This window comes from Epinephelus moara, chromosome 7 (assembly GCF_006386435.1).
Source record: "Epinephelus moara isolate mb chromosome 7, YSFRI_EMoa_1.0, whole genome shotgun sequence".
Taxonomy (NCBI): domain Eukaryota; kingdom Metazoa; phylum Chordata; class Actinopteri; order Perciformes; family Serranidae; genus Epinephelus; species Epinephelus moara.
The window spans coordinates 22,305,266-22,329,438 of NC_065512.1; the positions used below are offsets into that span (position 1 = coordinate 22,305,266).

At 40.5% G+C, this 24,173-nt stretch overlaps 3 protein-coding genes across 3 annotated transcripts in view; 1 reads left to right on the top strand and 2 right to left on the bottom strand.

Annotated features, from left to right (window-relative positions):
- Positions 1 to 387: 387 nt before the first annotated feature.
- Positions 388 to 2,695, bottom strand: upp2 (uridine phosphorylase 2). The gene is made up of 7 exons (XM_050048832.1): positions 2,448 to 2,695; positions 2,202 to 2,316; positions 1,947 to 2,105; positions 1,693 to 1,807; positions 1,399 to 1,608; positions 1,138 to 1,284; positions 388 to 866 (listed from the first exon to the last, which is right to left on the bottom strand). Exons 1-7 carry the CDS (start codon positions 2,498 to 2,500, stop codon positions 724 to 726), a joined length of 942 nt encoding a protein of 313 aa, XP_049904789.1. The 5' UTR covers positions 2,501 to 2,695; the 3' UTR covers positions 388 to 723.
- Positions 2,696 to 2,940: 245 nt separating this feature from the next.
- LOC126393494 (uncharacterized protein C7orf57-like) lies at positions 2,941 to 23,369 on the bottom strand. Its single transcript, XM_050049680.1, has 8 exons — positions 23,180 to 23,369; positions 7,924 to 8,037; positions 7,244 to 7,396; positions 7,055 to 7,151; positions 6,681 to 6,807; positions 6,297 to 6,376; positions 4,328 to 4,425; positions 2,941 to 4,243 (listed from the first exon to the last, which is right to left on the bottom strand). The coding sequence occupies exons 1-8, from the start codon at positions 23,367 to 23,369 to the stop codon at positions 4,239 to 4,241; spliced, it is 864 nt and encodes a 287-aa protein (XP_049905637.1). The 3' UTR covers positions 2,941 to 4,238.
- The window catches only part of LOC126393131 (activin receptor type-1-like), a 36,980-nt gene continuing 25,585 nt past the window's right edge, over positions 12,779 to 24,173 (top strand). The window contains exon 1 of the mRNA XM_050049013.1: positions 12,779 to 13,111. The gene's annotated coding sequence lies outside the window, so the exon portion shown is untranslated. The remainder of the gene's footprint in view (positions 13,112 to 24,173) is intronic.

Here is a 24,173-nt window from a genome sequence, read left to right on the forward strand (position 1 = left end):
CATTAATAAAACCCTTCATTTCAAAACTGCATTTTGTGTTTACTTGTGTTATCTTTGACTAATGTTTAAATTTGTTTGATGATCTGAAACATTTAAGTGTGGAAAACATGCAAAAAAGTAAGAAATCAGGAAGGGGGCAAACACTTTTTCACACCACTGTATGTTACTTTCAGGAAGCTGCATTTGTATGAACAAGCTTATGTGGCAAAAGCAACTAAATGTAATGCATGTCTGGTTTTCTGATAACACATTCATCACTGAAACACATTGCAGGAAGGCCCACTTTATCTTATTGTGTCATAAGAGAAATCACTAAGGAATAATAAGTAGTTTGCCATCTAACAAGCACATCCTTTATAACCTTTGTAACAAGAGGCTGCTTACAGATTGCAAACTTGCTGCTCCACAACCAGCATTTTTATTGAGATATAAGTGTAAGTCAAACATTAAAATCAACATACAGAGCACCTTCTTTAGAAAATTAATGTTAGCTTACATAAATACTATTAAATATTAAAAGATAAAATACATACTTACATATATATAAATGCCACATGCTTAATATTTAAACTTCATCAATGAAATCATACAAATTTACACAGCTTTTGAAATAAGCGGAATACACATATAAACATGGTAAGTACAGTACATATACATATTCACATATCAGCTATATACACTCTTATTTGGGAGGCTGGGGTTGGGATGGGAGACATCAGGGTCTCAGACAATAAGTCCCAGGCGTTTCTTGATAAAGTGAGACACGAGGACTTGAGGTCTCTGCTGGAACTCCACCAGAACATCATGAGAGGAGGTGATCTGGTCTCCATCGAAGCGGTTCAGCAATGTAACACAGATCACAGCAGCTGGAGATAAAAAAAAAGGAGATTATCAGTCATATAGAGCATGTTAATGTCCTTGGTTCTTACATTATTGGGTCAAATCATCAATCAGCAGAAGGGAGACACACATATCTGTCTGTTCTGTATTCTGTACAGCTTATGTCTTTATTGAACAATATCGAAGTAGGCTAATTAAAGGGCACAGAGGTGTCGTAGAGGCAAGGTTGTATCTTCAAAGGCATCAATAACTGTACCACTGTACAGAATGTTCTACGCTTTATAACTTAAAAAATACCTTTTAGGCCACAGACACGGCACATAGCAGCAAATACAGTGGACTCCATTTCAATATTTCTCACTCCAGCGTCGTACGCTTGCCTCAGATACTCCAGTTTTTCTTCATGAGAGAAGGAGCAGAGAGCTCCGTCGAGTCGGCCTTGACCTAGAGAGACAAAGCACAGTATTTGTCACTACCTGACCAAAGGAAATGTTGTGTGATTACAAATCATGTACAAATATGATCACAGACAACCTGAATGTGAGATGCTGTATTTACCTTCATAGAAGTCATGGGTGCACATGGTGTTCCCAATCACTGTAGGAATGTTTTGGAGCTCAGAGGAGCACTGCAAAAGCTCGCCGGCCACTCCCTCATCCAGCTCAGTGCTCCTAGTGATGACTTTACCCAGGACAACCTGCTCAAACTGGGGGCGGAAGGAGTAGTCCACTGCTTTATCCGTGACCACCACTGTCCCTGGAGCCAGACCTTTAGACGACACCAAGCAGAAATGTTAATCTATTTATTTCAAAGGAATAACTCAAGAAAACGCATAAGAAAAAATGTTCTTACCGACTCCACCGGATGTTCCAAGGCGAAACAGGACCACGTCACGGCACTGAGCGTGGTGCAGCAGTTTGATGAGCTCATGCAGCATGATGGAGATGGAAGGGACGCCCATGCCGTGCTGTGGTGGAAACAAAATCAGGATAGAAGTTACTTTAGAAACTGTGGAAATCTCAAACCGGCAATGCAATATCTGAAGCACTTGCCAGTAGAAATAAACACTCCTTGGACAGTATATGTCATCGTTCTGTGATACTTACACTTATAGAGAGCACTGGTCCCACTTTATACATGCAGTAGCGATCAGTTCCCTCACATATATCTCCGATTTCCTCTGGGTTTCCGGGCAGGTCCAGCTCCCGGTGGATGAACTGAGCAAAAGCCTTCATTCGATTCCCACTGCCTCCAACACACACAAACTATGGGAGATAGAGAAAAGATGACAAGTCATTTCTGTTTTCTCGCTTTTGAAATTGTAAACCCCAGATTAGTTTTTTTATAAGCATTCCACAAACCTTAATATCACCAAACATTTCTGGAAGGTTGTGAGTCTTGGTGCTCAAGCTGAAGTGATAGAGAATATCCTCCTCCATGGTGTCCAAGTAGGGATTTTTCACTTGGACTTTTTGTCTGTAAGCAACAAAGTACAGCTTATTAATAAAGAGAAATGAATCCTAAGTGCTCGAAATGAATTACATATTTACATTTGATTTTAAAGAGCAAAAGGAAGACATAGTCAATTGAAGTTCCCGAATACTCACTTGATGTACTCATTGTGGTCATTCCCCATACAGTTAAGTAAGATTGGTGCCATGACTTCAGGAGACGAGTTCAAAATCACAATTAAAATGTCTTCAAAAGTTGGTCCTTTGCAAAACTTCCAAATACTCGTCGCAGCTGTTTTTGAATACGAGTTATGTCAGACTGCAGAGCTGATATAGCGGTGACCTCTGGCCCTGCCACTGATTGGTTCCAGAGAGAGGAGTACCACCTGTCCTCGCTCTCACAAAAACATCCACCGGCCTCAAACAAACAGAGCGAGATCAAGCACACCAAGAAAAAAAAAAAAAAAGGATTGGCCCAGTTCCAAAGCGTCAGTGCACCTTCAAAAAGAAAACCAACCAAAGAGCTGTTGAATAACGTCTTATGACACACAGCTTTCCCAGAGAACACTGAGATAACCTCTGACAGACATGCAATACATTGGTATGTCAAAAACAATGACACATAATGAGCTCATGGCATCAAGTAATGCATTGTACCCTTTGCTTTATTAGCAATATAACAATGTGTCCCGGAAGATGAGCCATAGTTTAAGATAACATATACTTTATTGTGCCAGAGGGGAAATTTTGATTGGGCAATAGTGTTTAACACAGCGACAATCAACTTAAAACAAAACTTAGCCAACAAGACATTGGTGCACTGAGGACACAATAAGAAATTACATACAGCATACATATTAAAGTGAAAAACATATATAAGACGGCTGTAATGTAATTAACATTCAAAGTTCAACCTGTGAGAACAAATACCATTTCAGTATATAAGGCAAAAGCAAAGAATGATTGTGAAACATTTTGAGTCAATTTGATTGTATCTGAATTATCAAACTTTTATTCCTTAAAGCTTACTTTTACAGTTACAGACACAGCAAAATAAAAAAGATAACTTTTTTATGCTGAAACTGTCACTATATTTACACATCACCACATGAGACAGATAATCTGTGAAAAAAAAAATCTTATTTCTATGCAAAATCTATTGTTTTGTAATGGCCTTACCACCTGTGAACGAAAACCACTTTCATGTCAGTCCACTGTCAAACTAGGGTGTTTAAATATGAATCAAAATTCTGTTACTGTATTACCTATTTCTTACCTCAAATGATTTCATTAACATTTTTTAGTGTACTGTTTAGCTGTAAAATGAGATTGTTAAGTCTGGCTGGCGGGTGGTGCTGAGTGCTTAGCTTGACTGTATCCAACATGGCTGTCTGACCAACTTTTTTTTTTTTTTTTGTCTTACAGCTAAACAGTACACTAAAATATGTTTCTGAAAACATCTGAGGTGAGAACTAGGCAATGCAGTAACAGAGTCTTGATTCTTATATGTGTCATATTTGATCAGCGCTGCCTAGTTTGGCAGTTTGTCCACAGTTAACAAGCAGTGTTTGACCGCTGCATTGGATACTCGTCGCCTCTGACTGGTTATTGTCGTTGAGGGACGTGCTTTTTTACAGATTTTCTGTCTCATATGACAGTTTCAGCAAATATGATGCAAAGGTATTTTGACAAAAGTTACAAACTGTAGCTTTAAGAAATTAAGTAAATGAGGCACAGTAAACAAAAGGTCCTAGATTTAAATCACTGAAGCACTTTCACACTTGAGTACTACATCTGACATGGCAGAACATTTGAAACTAAGTAAAACATTCAATGTGGCTCAGTATGAAGGAGTAAAGCAATCAATAAGGCAAGGAGAGGATGGCCACTGTTCCTCCTGGAAGCATTTGAGTTTGTACCTCCTTTTCCTACGGCACTGGCAGTCTTCTAATCTGTTAACATGAAAATGTATATGAGCACGAGTCATTCACCAGTTCACTAATGATCTCTACATTATACTGTCAAGAGGCACTTACTTGACAAATCAGTGTTAGCTGTTGGTCTGTTGTCTTCTGCATATCCAAAGCTCAGCAGCTTAGACATGTTGACAGGAGCTGGATTCTTGTCAAACACTCTGTGAGAACACAAAAGGCATAAAGTCCAAATGTGTTGGAAATGTAATTTTTGGAAAGCCTTTTCATTTGAATCAAACCAGATGGTGCTTTTGTGGTTATAATTTGATGCAATGTTATGTCATCCCCACAAAGTGCCTATTAGATTAACACGAGGGACCACAGCGGACACAGTTTAAACATTAAATATGGACCCTACCCTTTAAACATTGTCTGCCAAGATAAACTCTGGCTACTCATTACAAAAGTTCTTTTCCAACAAGCACACAGAGTCAACAACTGTTTTTTATTGTTGGTTTTATCTTTATCTAATACCAAACAACCAACTTTGCAAAGTTATCCATCCAAACAAGTTATTCAGTATCAGATTTAGCCTTCTTATCTTTCTTAAATAAGACAAAAAGGGTGTGAAATAATAATATTAACTCAGTCATTCTTGTTTAGGGAAATGTCTACTTTCTCTGCAACACTGTCCGTGACGCCCATGTCTTTAAAGCATTATAAACATACTTATAATGCTTTGTAATCTGATTATAGCACTGTATATTTATAGCTCTAAACAATCATGAATATTCCTAATGCTATGCAACAACAATCATAACATATTATTAAGCATTATATAATAAGGTCAAGTATCATAACACTTTATAATTGCTGGTCAATCACTGCCAGTTTTTGCAAGGATCATGGTGTATTAAAATTTCTTATAATTGAGCTACATCATAATCATTTTAAGACGCATCATAACAGTGATTATAATGTATTATAAAATGATTATAATGTGATTGTGAGTTACTCTAAGTGCTCATTGGGTGCTTTGAGTGAAGTAATGAAATTCCCCAGGTATTGGCAAATTTGAATTACAAGCTGGTTATGTGTCATTCTAAGTGGTCATTGTTTGCTTTATGTAAAGTGAAGAAAATATTGTTAAAGCTTTATATAATTATTATAATGTGTTACAACTTTGAGAATTATAATACACTATGATCCTTGGAAAAAAGTCAGCAGTTATCAAGTATGATCCTTGATAATATAGTCATTATAAAATGCTTTACAATTTATTGTGAATATTGTTGTAAACATTATGAAAATGCATATAACTACAATTATACAGTGCTAGAAGCAGATTCTAATGCATTATAAGTGTGCTTATAGTGTTTATACTTTTTTTGCAGTGGAGCCTTTGTGGACTCGTTGATGTATAGTATCAAAACTGCACAGACACTCTGTCTACAGTGTTTACTGTTTTGTCTCTGTTGCATTGTTTGTGAGGTTATTTTAGGTTTTTAATAAGTCATTGACACTAGCCCAAGGGTACATGGAGCTCACAGTACAGACCAGAGGTGAGCCAAAGCAAGCGGGTGAATGTCCTGTTTTGACCCGAATCTATGACGTGTTTTGTTTGACCTGGGTGTGCTGCCTGCCCATGAGCATTTCTGCTTAGTCACCACAACACAATATATGGTCAAGAATTTACTGACAACACCCTCTTAACTACAAAGATATAAATCAGCCATATATAATATGTGTTGTAATGCTTCTAACTATGGACTTGCACTAACAGAAAAGCCCCCAAAATTGGCAAAAACCCTGTAAATTGTGAAATGGCTCTTCATTGCTATGATGTTAGACTGTTACAATGTTATAAGACTGGCTTGAAAAATTGCCAAATTGTCCTTTAAGTGTTGTTTGCTATTACTTCCACTCAAAATTACTGATATGATCTGACATAATAAGATCACTGGTCTGTAATAAATCTATTTTGGGCAATTTTGTTTCTGCAAATTGTAAAAAGTGGCCTTCTGAGACACAGGCCACTTGTACTGAATATAATATAGAACAACAGCACCATCTTGTGACCACATTAACTTACATCCTCTTGAATTTGCTGGTCTCATGATACTGGTTGGATGACTCCAGTTTCACCATCTGGCTGTCAGGAACATTGTTGTTCTACAAAACACATAGTAAAGCAACAGTGAGTGGTGGTTATTTTGTTAATGTAAATTTTACTAGGATATCCATTACTCTAATTTAGACTATAAACCATTGAGAAGCAACTACCTGAACCCCCAAGTGTGTCTGCCTGATCAAGTAACAACTAAATAAAGTGTGTAACACTGCTGGATCACTAACAATCAACTTTGTCTTGAAACATATGATCATAACAAAACAACACGAGCGATAGAATAAATTGTTATTGTGGTGACTCGTGGCTAAATTACTTTCTAAATGACTTTGACATTTCTTTGTTTACCTTCTCTTTGCCGTTGCTGCTGCTGCTGTTATCATCCCTCTCCCAGGCTGACATATTGTCAGTCCCAAAGGGGGGTTCTCGCGGTTGAAAAGCTCCAGGGTTTTTCTTCTCTTCACTGTTAATTAGACTGTTGGAAAAAAAACATAATATAGAGATATGAAATGTATCCTTCACTTAATGATAGCTGGAATACAGAATGACGAATAACACTAGAAATCATTATTGTAGCTGGTTGTTATGTTTATATTGTTTCTTCAATTTTACAGCACTTGAAAAGATTGGAAGTTAACGGTATCAGCACTAACAATAGTAGTATATTAACAGTAGTGGCATTAATAATGGGGTGGAAGTATTGTGCAGAATGTTGCATGTACCTTGGTTGTCCATCATCTCCTGATGCAGCGGAGAACCAGCCTGGAGGTTTGTATGCATCAGGTTGAGAAGCAGTTGTATTCTCATGCCACAAAAGTCCTGTTGAAAATAATAATAATAATAAATGTAAGCAAAGTGCATTAACCAGCAAGAGGGACATATCTTCACATAAGGCAACATGATGGCTCTACCCTTATGCCCTCCTTGTTTTGCAAGCTTGACATAGTCAGAATCACTCTCTCGGACCCCAGCCCTTCGCCCTCGGGCCCTCTCCTCAGGAAGAGAGGTGATGCTTGGGGACAGTCCTGGGATCTGGGAGATCTGGCCATTTATTCCTTTGCACTCTGGTGATGTTAAAGCACACACACACAAGCACACATAATGAAGTTAAGAAAATAAGGAAACGATTTGCTGCTTCATGACTACCCTGTACCCTACCCCACACTCGCCCCATGCCAGTGCTAACTGGCACCACCACCTCCCACCCGGGGTCTAGCACACAGGTGTCCCTGCTAACAAACTACAACATGATATAACTAAACTAAACCAGTATAAACACTTGTACTTGCCAGGTTCTGTCGACTGAAGATCGTTACTCATGAGAACTGAGACATTTCTAGTGGAAATGGAGACAAAAAAACCCGGTACACTGTCAAACTCTTCAACGGCAGCTTGCACGAGCGAGCATTGACATGACGGTTAGCATCCACAAACTTAGCATCGGCTAGCTAACTGCTAACTTGACCGCGGTAAACTTATTCAAGCCTTAAATTAAACACAAATGGTGAGTGACGGCGCAAAGAAGTCGACAGGAAAAGTTTTAAACACGGTAATTACAGTTGTGTATTACGTCCAGGCGTGTTTTACTTACTCTGAAGACATCTTAGAAGCAGAGGAAGAAACTGTGGACGGAGCTCTGACTGTTTGTAACTTCTGACTGCGTTGTCATGGAAACGGTCTGTACGCACAGCCTGGAGTGCAGCTGCTGCTCCGTGATGTGTTTACGGTCACTACTTTACTCGATAGTTAGTTAGTTAGTTAGTTAGTTAGTTAGTTAGTTAGGATAATAATAGGCTCTGTCAGTCGGTTCATTAGTTTGTTAGTAGCTTAGGTTTTCGTATAATATGACCACAGAAAATATTGTTTGATAAGCTGCCAGGTACCCGTTAAAACGTAACGTAATCGTAAGGTGACAAGGTCCTCTCAGTGTAGTTTATTTAGTCTCTCGTTAACACACTGTATTAGTAGTAAAACAAACCTAGCTAGTGAAACAGTTCACACCAAAACTGTGGATAAACCTGTGTGGTGTATGCGCTGTTTATGTGATTAATATTCTAGCTTATACTATTGACAAGATTGTGTAAATAGGCATGTGGCCGACAGGTAAACAACACATGATGAACACATTTATTCTGCTTCATGTCCCCAGTGGTAGAGGAAATATTCAAAACTTTGAATTAAGGGACTGTTCGTTACTTGTGAGAAGGGAGGGGGTGGTGCAGAAAGGGGGAGGCATGTCAAATACTTTTTTAAGCACTGGGGAGATACTTCTGTTTTGTTGTTGGCTTTGTTTTGTTGTTATTTTGGTTTAAGGGAGGGGCAGACAACTTAAAATGGCTGTGATTTGTATTTATTTTACTGCCGGGTTTGTAAGGCATGATTTCTTTCAAAATCACCAAAATTACACCATTTGTCATAGCCAGAAACTGTAAGAACCTATGCTAAGAACAGAAATTATTGTTGGGTTTTTAAATTTCCAATAGCCCTTGAACACATTATGTGGGATGAAGGCTTCCTTCAGAAAAAAACATAATCAGATCTAAGCTTAATAAAATTGTGGTATTTCAGTAAAATCACTTTATTCGTCTCTTGTAAAATTCTGACAAAAATAAACCGCACTAACTACACAGCCTGCACGAAAAGAATGAAAGACTTTTTTCAACTCCAGGAGTTCAGCTTCAACTTTTAACTTTTAAACATCAGAGAGTACTTTTTAAAAATCTAAATACTCATTTATGGTGGAGGGACAGTCATGCATTTTCCCTAAGTCACACAGGGAGGCTTAAGGGAAAGTATTTGTAGCATTAAAGAGGGTAAAACAAACAAACAAAAAAAAAACCTCACACCCCAGCCACCCCCTCCCCTGATAATAAATTAACAGTCCCTAAATTAAAAGTTGTATTCCCACAGTTTAGAAGTTTGTTACAAGTAAACGGCAATCCATTCCAAGTTTTACTTAAGTAAAGGTACAGAACTCCTAGCATTAAATATAGCCTACTTATAGGCTCCCCAAACCCAGCCACTCCCCTCCTCTGATAATTAAAGAACAGTCCCTAAGTTAAAAGTTGTAATATCACAGTGAAGAAAAAATTTACAAGTAAAAGTCAATGCATTCAAATTAAGTATTAGTATCAAATATATCCTACTTATAGATTACCCAAAGTAAAAGTAGCTACTCATTGTGCAGAATGGCATATTTCAGAACAATATATAGCCTGTTTTTGTTTTGGATTATCCATAATTACTGATGCATTAATGTGAACATCACTTAAATGTTGCAGCAGATAAAGGAGGGGTTGATTTTAACTATAAAGCTTTAGCCAAGTAGCCTATCTACTTGTGGGTAGCTCAATCTATGTCAATGGCCTATGTCATTATTTATTGCATTTGTTGATTAGAGTAAGAGTAATTTGTACCAGCCATAAAATGTAGTGGAGCAGAGGTATAAAGCACCGAAGTAAAGGCTACAAACAGGCTGCCTCAAGTGCAGTAGGCTACTGACATAATCGTCCTTTTCACCACTGAGAGTTACTCTATGTTTGTGGGCCCATATGTGCTGTATTGTATATACAATGATGTTTGAAGAGTTGTAATGTGGAAACTTAAAGGTTCTGACAGTATCCAGTGATGTTTGAATCTTCGGGAGGTCTGTGTTGAAAGAGTTACAGTGAAATTAGACATCTCGTTTTAATACAAATGTGCCCAGCTATTTGAAAAGATGTTCAATAAATCACGACGTCTTCTCAGTGGTACCACAGTTGGCTTTTAATTGCCTTTTAGCAGCCTTTCTCCACAGGTACTGCAACTGTGACTTACTGCTTCATGATTTGCCTGTTATTAAACTGAGTATATCACTATATTCAAACCTATGGCTATAATAACCAATAAAACTTTCGAGAAATAACTAATGACAAGGTCTGACAGTAGAAGAATAAAATGATCTCTTAATAGCCTCTTTTACCTATAAACACAATGTTAGGAAACACATTTGTATGTGATTTCATACATTTCATCTGCTCTTCTGCATGTTTGTTTGACAACACACCGATCATTTTTCTCCCTTATGCCTAAAAGATTGAACCCTTCACTCCCTGAATGCTGAGTGGGGAACATGCGCAGAGAGCACCAAATAGCAATGGTCCTTTAATTGCCGCGCACGTCAAGTTCGCCAGAGAGAACAGGTCTGTGACCGGAAATGTAGTTAATGTGTCAGAATAAAAGCACAGCACAGTGTATCACTTGTAATCAGAAAATAGGGAAAAACTATTGGCCTAACACTTGATAACATTTTGGATGCCGGTTGAATAAGTCATTATTAAAATACTTACTCTCCCTACAAGTAGCCTACAACTTCGAGGTAATTTTACTTTAAGTCCAGGGGCCCTTAAAGCTAATGTGTGTCACCTGGTTTGTAGTAATTTAGTTGAAATTTTATTTGGAAATATCCACGACTAAAGCAAAATATTTGCTGACATGATGAGGATCTTAATGTTGATTCTGTTTTACTACCTATAACTGAAGATACCTGTGTCAAAATGTAGTTTGAATTGCTTTGTTATTTCAGTTTGGAGCTCACATGTTGCATATTTCTTAATTAATTTGTGTTGAATTAAATTACAGCACAGGGCCCTTGGCAGTATTCTAAAATAATTCAGAGGAGGCAGTAGCTCAGTCCATAGAGACATGGGTTGGGATCCATAGGGTCACTGGCTCATGTCCCCATCTGGACCAAACATGGAGTATGGACTGGTAGCTGAAGAGGTGCCAGCTCACCTCTTGGGCACTGCCGAGGTTCCCTTGAGCAAGGCACTGCACACCCAACTTCTCAGGGCGTCTGTCCATGGGCAGCCCCCTTACCCTGACATCTCTCCATTTAATGCATGTATAGGTTCTGTTTGTGCATGTGTGTGTATTTCAGGCCTGTGTGTATATGACAACAGAGTTTAAAAAATTAAATTTCCCCTCAGGGATAAATAATAAAGTATATCTTCTTGTTCATCATCTTCTAATGAAAGGAGTGTGAAAGGTGTGTGGGATTAATGGAAGCCCTGAGGCTCATTTTTGCTCTGGGGCCCCTTGCAGCCTAATCCAGTCATTCCTAATAGTAGCCTTTGTAAAATAGTTAAATGAGCTTCACCCCCACCAGCTACAACATAAAAATGCTGCCTACAAACTAAGGCATTAATGATTAATAAAAACAATATTATGATATTATTACTGTATATTATAAATACATAGCATGTGCAAGTGACCATTCTTCATATTTGATACTTTTACTTTAAATACTTAGGAGTGGTAGTAAGTATTCAGATCTTATTTTTTAGTAAAAGTAGCAATACTATAATGTAAAAACATTCCTTTAAATGTGAAAGTCATGTACTGAAAATATTAATAAAGTAAAAGTTAGTATTATAAACCAAATATATGTAAAGTATTACGAGTAGTATTGCAATTTTATATGCTATTATACATTATGTTATCAGATTACTCTTATTGATGCTTTCGTATGTAGGGTAATTAGTGTTGTACTGTTTGAGTAGGTAAAGGAATAAATAAATAAATGAGTATGGGTAGCTTAATCTAAAACATTTTATGGGGTCATGCAGTGACAGACTCAGGATGTTTTAAGGGCAGGGGCGAAAAGGAAAAAAGGGCACCTACTGCATGTCATGGGGACAAGAGGGCAGCCAAAAGGGTACATCCGCTTGTTTTCATCCAATAGGGCACATCGTCTTGTTTTGATCACTCAAGAGGGCTGCCAAAAGGGTACATCCTCTCATTTTCGCCACTCAAGAGGGCACTTTAGCGCAGCGTGTCCATCAGTGGGGTCATGGTATATTTTGCATGTAAAATCTTGATTTTTAACCTGACTGTAGTAACTACTATTTTTATAAACATGCAGCAGAGTAAAAACAGGGTGTCTACAGGTCCTTAAAAAGTCTTAAAATGCCTTAAATTCAGATTCAGTGGGTATTTTTAAATTAAACTTGCTGTAATTTTGAACTGACATCAGTGTGTTTACTTGGAAAGACTACTTACACACATATAAATATATAATGTGTATTTCCATTGCAGGTTTGGTCTTAGTTTTCCTATAAGGTGGTATTAAAAAGGTCTTAAAAAGTCTTAAATGTAACTATTTTATATCTGTAGACATAGTACAATAGCCTATGCCATTGAAATGTAATGGGGCAGAAGGTTTCTATAAAATAGAAATACTTGAGTTAAATACAAACAGGCTACCTCAATCCTGTGCCTTAGGATTTTGCAATAAAATAAAATGAAATAAAATAAAATAAAATAAAATAAAATAAAAAATACACTTAGAGCCCTGGGAGAAACATAAAATTGAGAAAGACTAATTGCTACTTTTATTTTGAAACGCCTCACCGGAAGTGCTTGTGTTTATCCTCTCGCTTGCCGCTGGTTAATTACAGTGAGTTGTTGTAAGGTAACTTCCTCCTCCAATCCTTGGCTTTTTGCCTTCGTGGATCCAAGTGCGAGTTGTGAAGCCCCAGACAGCGCTCATGTATGAAGGGCTGCAACGCTACAAAATGTATCTTCATTTTTCCTCTCTCCTGAATATCGCGTGAATTTGCCACTTTTTTCCCCTCACCGCGCGAGCGACGGACGATCATGTTGGCGTCATGTAGGCTCTGCTTTTCAGACTTTGGAAAACAAATCGGGTATTGTCGGTGAATTCTCGGGAGATGGCAGAGTAGTTCGACCTGCGCCAGTGACTGAGCCCTCATAAAGCACTTTGAAAAACACCCCGCAAGGTAAGTTCAATCATGACGAACATTTAATGTAACATTAATGTGTGTTGTTGTGTCGTGGCTGTGGACATTTGGGCAGACGTGGAGAAGTTTGCGGATCTACAGGAAAGGGTTTCGTGACGTGCTCTCTGTGTGGAAAACCCTTGGAGCTTTTCTTCGTAAAATCTTGGCCTGTTTTGTCATTGCGGCCACATATTTTATTTACCTTCTTCATCTTGTGTGTTGTGAACAAATATTAAATATGATTTAGCAGAGAGGGAACCTGAACGCACCATAGCCGGCGTCAGAGATGTTTTTTGGTAGTTGTTGATAAATGGAGATGAGCCCCTGGCCAAAAGACTGAATATAAACGTCTCAGCTTCACCATTGCGACTTGGAATTTCACAATCAAATCAACCTCGCCACATTGCAACTAGCTGTGACTTTGTTAAGAGTTTTTTGTCATGCAAACAATCCTTGGGAGGGTCCTTGATCGTGTGTCTCATCATCCCATGCTGAGCACTTTAACATCACAATCGCAGTCCTGGAGGAGGGGAGAGCAGCCAAAAACACACAGCATTCCTTACAGTAGTCTGTGATTTAATTCTGAACTACATAGCAATGGAGAAACACTTGAATATTCCCAATATAGCTCTTGTACAAGATGCTGAAGTATTTGTTGTCATGCTTTTCCCTGCTGAGGAACAGACCCAACAGGAACTATTGTGTGATAGCAGGGGCAATTAAATGTAAAGGCAGTAGACCTGCTGATGAGAGGGTGCAAACTTCATTACCAAGGTGTTAATGCTAGCTGGAAACATCCAGAGATAATTGTGCAGATTAAAAGATGTGTGAATGGGAATGTCTCACACTTAAGTGTTCCTCCTCAGAATCAACTCACTGTGCTAGATCCTTCGCTCTCACCAAATTACATTCCCACATACTAATCAGGCCTTTCTTCACTAGTAGCCCCCAAATGTCTGGGGAGCACTCGATTGTGCATTTGTGTTTGCTGTTGTAGCCTGTCCCAGCCAAGCTCCATTTAACTGTGATGCGTTTAAGGTGACATAATATATACATATGACTCTCTGACAGCTACACATGCAGTGATAGTGTCTGGAATGGAAGATGACTTATTGTTTAATCAACATGGATTAGCCACTCAAAATGAATTTGAACGCTAATGACCGCATTAGACGAATCGCAGTTCAGCTGAGGTTATTTGTCGTGGTCAGTGGGTGTGTGTTTGTGTGGTTGGTTGATGATCTGGAGAATGTAACCCCATAGCTGACCAGTCACAGAAGTCGGGCCTCTGTGTGGGCGCCCGCTGTTCTCAGTGGCTTGCATCGTGGAGTCTGGCTGATAGTGGTCTGATAAAAGGACGGCATGCAGTCTGAGGCAGAGATATGCTTCAACTCCAGGGGGATTGTCGGGGTCCTGTTCTGTTCGGCTGGGCACCAGCCTGGCTGTGGTCGCTCAGCCTGCCATTGTGATTAGTCCTCTCCTTCTTCTCAACAATGTTATTGTTTGGCTTCTGGCCAGTGTCATTGTTTCAAACTGCCTATCTGTGGTAACGTAGTCCTCAACCAGCTGGAGGTTATCTGTCTGTCTGAGACTAACAACACATTCCCAACAATAGGACTGGTTTTGGAGGTGCCTTGAAATGTTGAATTTGATGTAAAGAGGCCTTATATGTGTCTGATTTATGATGCTCTAAGGTACTGCCAACAAGTTGCTCAGATTTTGTATTTGTATGGCGCTTTTCAAAACACAGTTACAAAAGTGCTTTATGGGACAAACACACAATCAAGATAAAAACAGCAATAAAAACATTGAACATAGGCTAACACCAGATAAATCAGAGTGTGTCATAGAAATAAATAAATAAATAATAAAATTGATAAAACGATAGATTGAACTAGACACACTGCAGATTTGCTGTAAAAAAGCCTGACTGTAAAAGTAGGTTTTGAGGAGTGTTTTAAACGAAGACGCTGAGTTTGCCAACCAAAGATCCTCACGTAGGGAGTTCTGCAGCTGTGGGGCTGTAACGGAAAATGCCCAGTTTCCGATGGGATGTATGGGATTTTTGAAACAGATATAGTTTATATGTTATAGCAGAAAAAAAACACAGATTGCCAATATAGTGACTTTCTGAGCTGGAATGACAAGACGTTTTCTTATGGATAGTTTTATGACTTTGTACTGATATAGCCACACAAAAGTACTCAGAAGGCTGCTTTCTTTAACTAATAATAATAATAATACATTGGATTTATATAGCGCTTTTCAGGATACCTAAAGCCAATTACAAAGAACAACAACAGCAATAAAAAAAAAAACAGAACAAAGCGCTCGGTACGTTTACATGCACTTAGTAGTCGAGCTAAGCTCAGCTCGGCTAATCAGTCAAGTCAGACTTCTTATCTTGTCTAAGTATACATGCAGAAGAGAAAATCGAATTTCTGACCAAGTACATCTGACTCCACCTAGATAGGCGGTGCTGTGTCCATTATGATATAGTGCGTATTGAACTAGTTCTGGTTGACCTGAAGAGGAAGCTAACGACGAATGAAGATGTTTAGCTCCTTTAGCTGTCGGAGCATGAATGTAGTTTCCTCGTCCATCCAGAAGTACGTCTTCTGCTTCTCGGTTGCTAAGGTGTTTGTTTGTTTGTTTTTCCGGGAGTTACTGCACTGCTATATACTGAACTGCTGCTATGTCGTGTCCTTCTTCTTCTGGGTGAAAGCCCGAGAAAGAAAAAGTGGTGCATGCAGCAATAGTTTGATTTGAGTTTGAGTTTTGATTTTTGCATCAGCAGACATAAGAGTGCAGGAGGGAGTGTGCTGGTGGAAGTGCTTAGACAGGTGGGGGGGGGGGCAGGTTGTGGAGAGCTTTGTAAGTGATGATGATGAGTTTGAAGTGGATACACTGGGGGATGGGGCGCCAGTGGAGGTTGTGAAGGATGGGGGTGATGTGGTCACGGATGCAGGAGTGTGTAACTTTCAAGAATATTTAACATGATTATTGTAAACAATGGCGTTGGAGCTGGACAGACTATGAAATTGCACCATTGTTGAACACCCTTTGTTGGTGTTGGTGTTTTTGTTTGAGAATTGACATAATCAGTTGTCAGAAGAGTTGCTGACGATTGTTCTCTGTCGATTGAGCAATTTATCAACTAATTGTTTTGGCTCTAAATTAATTTATCAAGAAGACATAATTGTCAAATGTGCTGTGTTGGCTCCAACTGCTCTTTTTGTCATTGCACTCTTTGGCAAGATGTCTGAAATTTTCATCCTGGACTCTGGGAAATTGGCTTTTTAATAGCTTTTTAACATTTTATAGACGAAATGACTAATCAAAAAATATTACTCAGATTAACTGATAAAGAAAGTGATTTGTTTCAGCACTACTTTGAACAAACTATCAGAAATTAGGCTTTTGATTGCCATCTGAAAGTTCTGCCTCTCCTACACACAGGCCTCATTCAAGTTTTCATTTCCACATTGCGACTCCTAAATTCTTTGGCTGCAGATATGTTGGCCTCTACATCAGTGCACTGCTGTAGTGGTTCTGTCTGATGGACATAAAGTGTGTAATTTGCCCACAGAGATCTGAGCATTGAAAGCATGAGGCGAGTATGGGTGGGGGGGTTGTTGTTGGGGTGGGGTGGGGTGGGGTGGGGGGGGGTGTAGGCCTCTGATAGCAATCATTTCTCTGTGCACAGTAATTTGGCTGTCAGAAGCAGCTGGCAGTTTGGGTTGGAACAATATGCAAGTGGAGGGAGAGGGAAGCGCTAGCTCCCAAAAATCCTGAGTGTGTGTTGGGGGGTTGTGTGTGTGTGTGTGTGTGTGTGTGTGTGTGTGTGTATATATGCATATGTGTGTGTGTGGAATCAGGTTACACAGTCTGTCATTAACAAGAGAACTGCAGTTATGAGACCAAGATAGACTGCTTCAAGTCTGAGCAAGAGTCTGAGGCTCATCGCTCTTCCATGTAGGTGGCTCTCAACTTGGGGAAGCGAGGGGGGGAGGAGGCAGGAGGGGATAATGTACGTCTGCTTGTGTGTTTGTGAGACAGTATATGATTGTGTGTGTGAATGCGGCTGGGAGGCGGTGGCTGGAGGATAGAAAGGGGGCAGGATTTGGCTCGGAGTCTCGCTCAAAGCAGCAACCTTCAGCTATCTTGCTTCAGCTTTTGGCCATGTGTATGTCCTCTGTGTGTGTGTGTGTGTGTGTGTGTGTGCGTGCGTGCGCACGTGCATCTGTGTGTGTGTACTGTATATGCTGACTTACTAGAAAGTTTGACTAGCAACAAACCTGGCATCAGATGAGGCAGCAGGCTGCAGAGGAACACAGCATGTGGGTTGCATTTGCCTCTGCTCTGTGCTTGTGTCCAGTTTTTAGAAAGGGCCCCTCTGTCTGCAGTGTTATTTTTAGTCAAAAAATCCTTGAGCCTTTTAATAATCATCAGCCTTATGTAGCCCAAACATATCACGATGAGAGGAGCTGTCTGGGACTTGCGGGTACTGCAGTCTCAGCATGACACGGGAAGTTAGAGGGGGGAAAAGAGAATAAGATAAAAGACCGCCTGTGTATATGCCAGATTTTAGTCTTGTCCCTGTTTGCTGTTTGGGAGTTCGCTCTCCTCTTGTTCTGGTGGCTCTGCACAGACTTATTGATTTCTCTCATTCTGTGTTCAAATGTGGATGAGGACCAGTGGAGACAGAGGGAAGGGAGACATGAGACTGCTGTCTGCACAGATGCACACGCACATATATCTGCAGTGCTCGTGGCTCCTCTCCTCTCTCTACACTAACCCCAGACTGCACTGGAGACAGTCTGCAATACACATTTTATGAGCCCTTCACTCGCTTCAGTGCTCTTGTCTTATCGCTCAGCTGTTAGTGGGAAAAGTTATGGCTTTGTTTCAGTTGCTGCCTCTCTCTGATCTCATTCTCCAGTCCTGAGCTTGGGCTCGTATTTGGTGTGGGCACTTTGTCTACAACTTTGAGAATAATCTGTGTTTCATCTCTCTGGTCATGGGGTCATAGACTGAAGTAGTTCTGTTGTGATGGCAGTACATCAGCATCACATTGATGGGGGCTTGAATTAGTCTGGTCCTTTCGCCATGCTTGAGCCAAATGGGGGCATTTATTATGTTTTAGTCATTCATTCATTTTGACAAGCAAGTAGGGCTGGGCAGTGTGGCTGAAATCAATAGGACAATATGATAGAAATATTTTTAGGATGCCTGCATTTACGTATATTGTCATGTGGTGCAATGTATACGTGCAAAATCTGAGGCTGCAATTTGCATTTATTTTTAATATGAATCTGACAATTATTTTCTCACATAATCGACTAGGTAGTTTAAAATAAAAACTCAAAACGAATTCATGTTTTAGCAGAATTAAGTAATTTGGAAATGACACAATGCTTATCAGATTTCTGAGATCAACTTGATCAGTGAATCAACTGCTCAGTAGGGCTGCCTTCTGAAAGCTGAAGATTCAAGTCATCACTAAATCCCTGTTTCCACCAAACACTTTAGGTATGGTACCCTTGGAACCAAAAGCAACCCTTCAGACATGGTACCTAGACCCTAGTGTTTCCACTGCAAACAGTACTCTTTCATGTGGACGGGACTGTTGTCACTCACCGCTCACTGTATTTCTTCATTTATCAGTCTGCGCCTCATTTATCGTCCACAGAACGAGGTTGCACGGACTGCAGTGTTCACAGCTCTACTTTTTAGTACCAGATCTGTGTGTCAGGTACCCCAACAGAAGGGGGACCAAAAATGGGGACGGTATGGAACGGTTCCATTGGTACCATCCACAACTTTTCACAGTGGAAATGGAAAAAATCGTACCAAACTGAACTGTATTGTACTGCTCGGTGGAAACGGGGCTTAAGAGACCTCTCAGTCGACTGAGGTTCCTGAAATTGAGCGGTCGTTTTGTTTTTGTCAGTCAGTGTGCACTAAACTTCTGGGGACATTTGATCCCCATATTTAGATGCAGAGTGAGCGCTCTTGGCTTTCATGCTGCTCTCCAGTACGCATATTTGCGAATCCTAGGATAGTTAAGGAATGACCCACCCTACTCTCCCTATGGTTGGCTAGTACTTGTTGCCTTTGTTGGTTAGATTGGTTAGGTTTAGGCAAGATTAGTGGGATCAGTTAGTTAGGATAAATATGTCAGGTAAGCCAACCATAGGCAGAGTAAGGTGGGTCAGTCCTTCGCTATCGTAGGATTTGCAAATTCGCCTCCAGTGCAAGCGACTGGGGACCCAGACCAGGAAGAGTCCGAGTGAGACGGAGGCAGCTGCCTTGAGGACGAGAGGCTTTGCTCAGAAGTGGTGAATTTGCAGCTCACAGCAACTTAATTTGTTTGATGTCTAAACCCCATTCAAAAAAGGAGTGAATAGTCCAATATTCGTATTGAACAGCAAATTCTGATTCGATCGGCATAATTCTGAGTCGGGTACAGCTCTACTAATCAGTTTGCTCCAGCAAAATAATCTAAAAAAATAAAAGTTTGTTAAGTGTAGTGAGCCATGTTGAACCAAATCACAATTCAATTCCACTGGAAATTGATTGGGCGCTTATATTGAATTATCACCCAGCCCTGCGTGCAAGTACCCTTTACATCTTCATTTCCCATTTCTGACTTTATCATTAAAGTTCAGCAGCTTTTTACTACTGGTCTTTTCCCCTTACAAGTCCTTCCTCTCCGGAAGGCCAGGAAACTCCCGGCCATAAAGGCTCCATTGGCAGCAGGATGTAATGGCTATGGAGCATTCATTGTTTTGATGCAAGTTGTTTGCTGAGTGATTATCAGCATGGTGGTGAATGGTTTGGTCGTAGTTTGTGGGTCACACAGCAAGGGTTATCATGTTAGCCCTCTGACTCCTGGAGCTCAGCCTCTTCCAGGCAGGGCACAGAATCAATCAAGGCTAAATATTTTCTGAGCTTTGACGAGCTGTACGCACAGCTCTGTGGTCTGTTGGCCTGATTTACTTGTTTCACAAGAAAGAAAATGTGTTTAAAGGGTGCACCATGATACAAATCAAGGTGTCCTTTTGAGAATAGTACCGCCCCAGGGCAGTGAACTTTGTGAGATGGTCATTTGGAGGGAGAGTGTTTGTGCATTCCTCTGTTGGCAAATATAGCTGAGGGCCATAAAGATGGTGTTTGAATTGGCCGTTTCAGATGTTTTGATGGCTGTGTGAAAATGAATGTCTAATTGCTATGGTGACCATTGCGTAGAAGACCTGTTAACAGTGTCTTCACAGTGCTGTAAAATCTTCCAAGTTGTGTCACATGAGACGTCACACAAGACAAAACCTTAATAAAACCTTGTGGAACCACTAAAGCTACTTGAATTGTGTAGAAATTTAAGTGTGTTTGCTTAAGTTTTGGTTCATTGTAGTGTTGTGTCTTGTAATAATGAACTTTAACAACTGTTGTCCGTATTGGCAGTATGCTAAACTCTCTCAGACCTTCACTCTTTGTACCTGTCTTCTGTTGACCTCTGTTTCTTCCCCAGCTTTTGCCCTGGGGTGCTACGTCTAAACAAATCAAACTTTGTCATGAATTACAAACAGAGGTGTAATAAAAATGCTTCTCTGTTTTGTGATGGGGGCCCGACAGAGTGTGTCAGTGTGGGCGCAGAGGTGGAAGGTAGGGTGGAACCACAGCAGGAAGAAAAGGCGACCATTGTCTCTGATTACATTTGATCTAGGCCGAATACACTATGAGTGTGTGTGTGTGCACCCTGGGTTACACTGTATCCAAGGAACAAGAACTTACTATGCCGTTGCCCACTACAATGAATGCGTGAGTGAGAAGTGAACATACGCAGGGGGGCATTTGCATTTGATTACATTCCTCACACTGTGAAAGGAGGCAGCTGCTGAGATCCTGTAGGGCCCTGAGAGATGGAGCCTGGCTCGACCTGATGGGGCACTGCAGATTCCACAAGCTCTTCCAAGGGGGCCACAGAGGTTCCTCATTCATCTCCTCGTTTGATGAGGCCCTTGGCCAGCGAGGTGTGTTTCCAAAGGTTAATGAGCTTTGCTTTGTATTCAGCAGAGCCAAATGCCTTCCACGCACAGCCTCGGTGTATGACATGGGATATCAAGAAGGGCTCAACTTGCCTTTCACACATACACCAGACAAGGTCACAGCATTGCATTGAAATCAATTTTTAATCCTACTGCTACACCTACAACACCTGAGTTTGGTTCCACTGATATTTCCAAAATAAATAAGTATATAAAGCTGTGGAGTTTGGTCTACTTTTGGTTCCATGGAGCAACGTTTTGATGAGCTAGCGCCTGTTTTGTTTGACTAGCATGCAGATTGAAGCCCAGTTAGACCAGAAACATGCTGTAATGAATTAACTTGGAAGTAGAGATCTCATGGCTGGATACTTCATCGCTCAAACCAGCTGCTCGCTTGATGTTATTTTGTCAGAGAATATTTCACATCATCAAGCAAAAAAGCTATGAGGATTGAGAACCGGTTGCAAATTGTCCAATCCATCCGAAATGTATGCCCTATGAGCTTATTGATTTCTTTTGTGGATGCAGTTGCGTGTTGTAAAACAACGATGTCAAACTCATCAAGGGGGAGTCATGGTGGCGAGGAAGGTCCAAAGCAAGCCTTTATCTCATAAGAAAGATGACAAAAATGCTGCTTGTAGTTATGTAAAATGATCATTTCAAGTAAAAGTGGAATGTCCTGAAACATCTGTCTGTGCAACATGGGCTTAAATTCAAGGAATGGCATCTATTAGACGCTCTGTGCACAAGTGCCACTTCTTCCCAACAGGGCAGCATGTCCATTTCAGGAGGGTAAATATTTCATGATATAATAACCTTGGCACCATGAAAGCAGGCTTAGCAGATTTTTTTCTTTGACATAGAAAACCTAAAGGAATGCTGTACAAATCTTCTCTCATTGCATCCATTTTAGGTGATGAGTAAAACAGTAGCATTGACACTGAAAACTCTTTGCAGATCTACTTTTTTCCTCATAGAAAACTGATCAGAAATCAATAAAGAAATCGGACCGATGAGCAGAATCAATACTGGTGCCGGTATCCACAAAATGCTATCAGTTCCCTGATCCTGCTGCTATAATGACCAACAGATCCTTGAAACTCAGCTGCCATCTTGTTGTCTTGTGGATGCTTGCACCAAAGACACCTACACACTGCACGATTTTGGGCTGTTCCTGACAAAAGTTGACAGTAAAACACTGGTCCTAGAATCACACTGAGAGACACAGCCAGGCTGTTTCCAAACTCTGACAGTTTCAGAAAATTTAGGACTAAATTCTCACAATGTTGCGAGCCAAGTCTACAAACCAACCACTCCGTATTCTGTATGGAACTTTGAACAAAGTAAGGCCATACCTTGTTTGTTGTTATGCAGCATTTTCATAGCGCAGATGGATGATTTGACTTCATGACATGTCTGCTTTTTTTTCTATAGCCCTACATTTCATCAGGCATTCATCGCACACTCAAAGTTGATATTGTTCAGCCTGACACAGATTTGAGACAAAGATTTTATGAGACCCATCTTGCACAGTGTGACGTGCAATGACCCTGCAAGATTGCCAATATCACACAGTGTGTAGGGGCCTAAAGCCAAAAGCCAACTACATGACAAGCCTTCCACAAGATGACAAGGCCCATCAAATTAGTCCTAAATTGGTTTTCATTACCAGTGTGCCTTATGCAAATTGTTGGCACATTCAAAATGCATTTGATGTTTACATCAGTAGTGCGCACCTTTGTTTTTTTAGACAGCATTCATTGCAGTCTTATATTCTACCCAGGTGGTAAGCATAGTTGTATCAAGCGTGAGTGTGTATTCCCTCATCACCTACTGAAAAGTTAAGGTTGTATATTCTTTTAACTTAGTTTTAGTCATCCAAAGTGTTGTATTTGACTGTAGGCAGAGAATGGTTTTTAGACTGAGGTGAATGTGTTGATTTGCTGAGCTGTAGTGTGAATATGAATGTGGGCTGCTGCAAAGAGGACGACTTTCGCCCTCAGGTCTGCGTTACACCCACGTCCACCTAGGAGCGAACCATCTGTGTGTCCCTGATGGCATGCTGGCACTTTGGCCGTCTGGGTCTGGGTCGGGGACGGGGACAGGGACACGAACAGCAGGCTCCGCATTGCCCCAGTCTCTGCCTGTTTCTTCCCTCGCCACCCCGCAGTTTGCTGCAGTTTCCTCGGTGCCGGGGCTATTTGTGCCATGGTAACTGTGCCAGCCTGCCAGCTCAGACACAGATTCCACCTCTCGTCTCCCTCTTTGCCAGCATGATGACTCAGCAGCTCCTGCAGGGCTTCCAGCCTCCTCCCTCCTCAACCTCAGTGATACACACCATGCTCATCAGACAAAGTAGTGTTTTGTCATTCTCTCCTTCGTCTTGACCCGAATACAGAACACACCAAAATAATAAAGCAGCTAACACGACTAATATTTGTGTTTGTTGAAAGCTGCGTAACAATCGGTTTAAAATGTCACCTGGAAATGTTAATAAAACATTCGGTTTAAAATGGCACTTAAGGATGCGGTCGTGTAAGCAAGAATGTGTACCAACTCTTCAAATGCATTTAAATTCGCATAACTGCCTGCAAGCTTCTCATATGGGGTTCAGTTGTACCAATCAAAGCGTTTGAGTGGCATGTTTAATCATCTCCATCTAATCACTTTAAGCTCTGCTCAACATCTTAGAGAAGTGCTTATCAAGATGGCCCTCTGGAGTGGGATCACTGGAAAGAGTCTGGGAAGGAAACGTGGCGTCATAAAACGGGAGCCTTGATATGTAGGATCACTTTCATGTCCCTCCAGCAGCGCTCAGCGGGAGTCTACCCTAACATGCTTTTCACTGAGGCCAAGTGTATTTCAACTATTTCTCTCTGGTGTTGTATACTCTTTGGGTACCTTGTGTCGAGCTCAATGTGGTTTCTGTGCAAGGTCAGTGCTTGCGTATCTCAGAGGCATTGATATCATCATACAAGCTATCTGTGGTGGGAAAAGCATTCAGATTATTTACT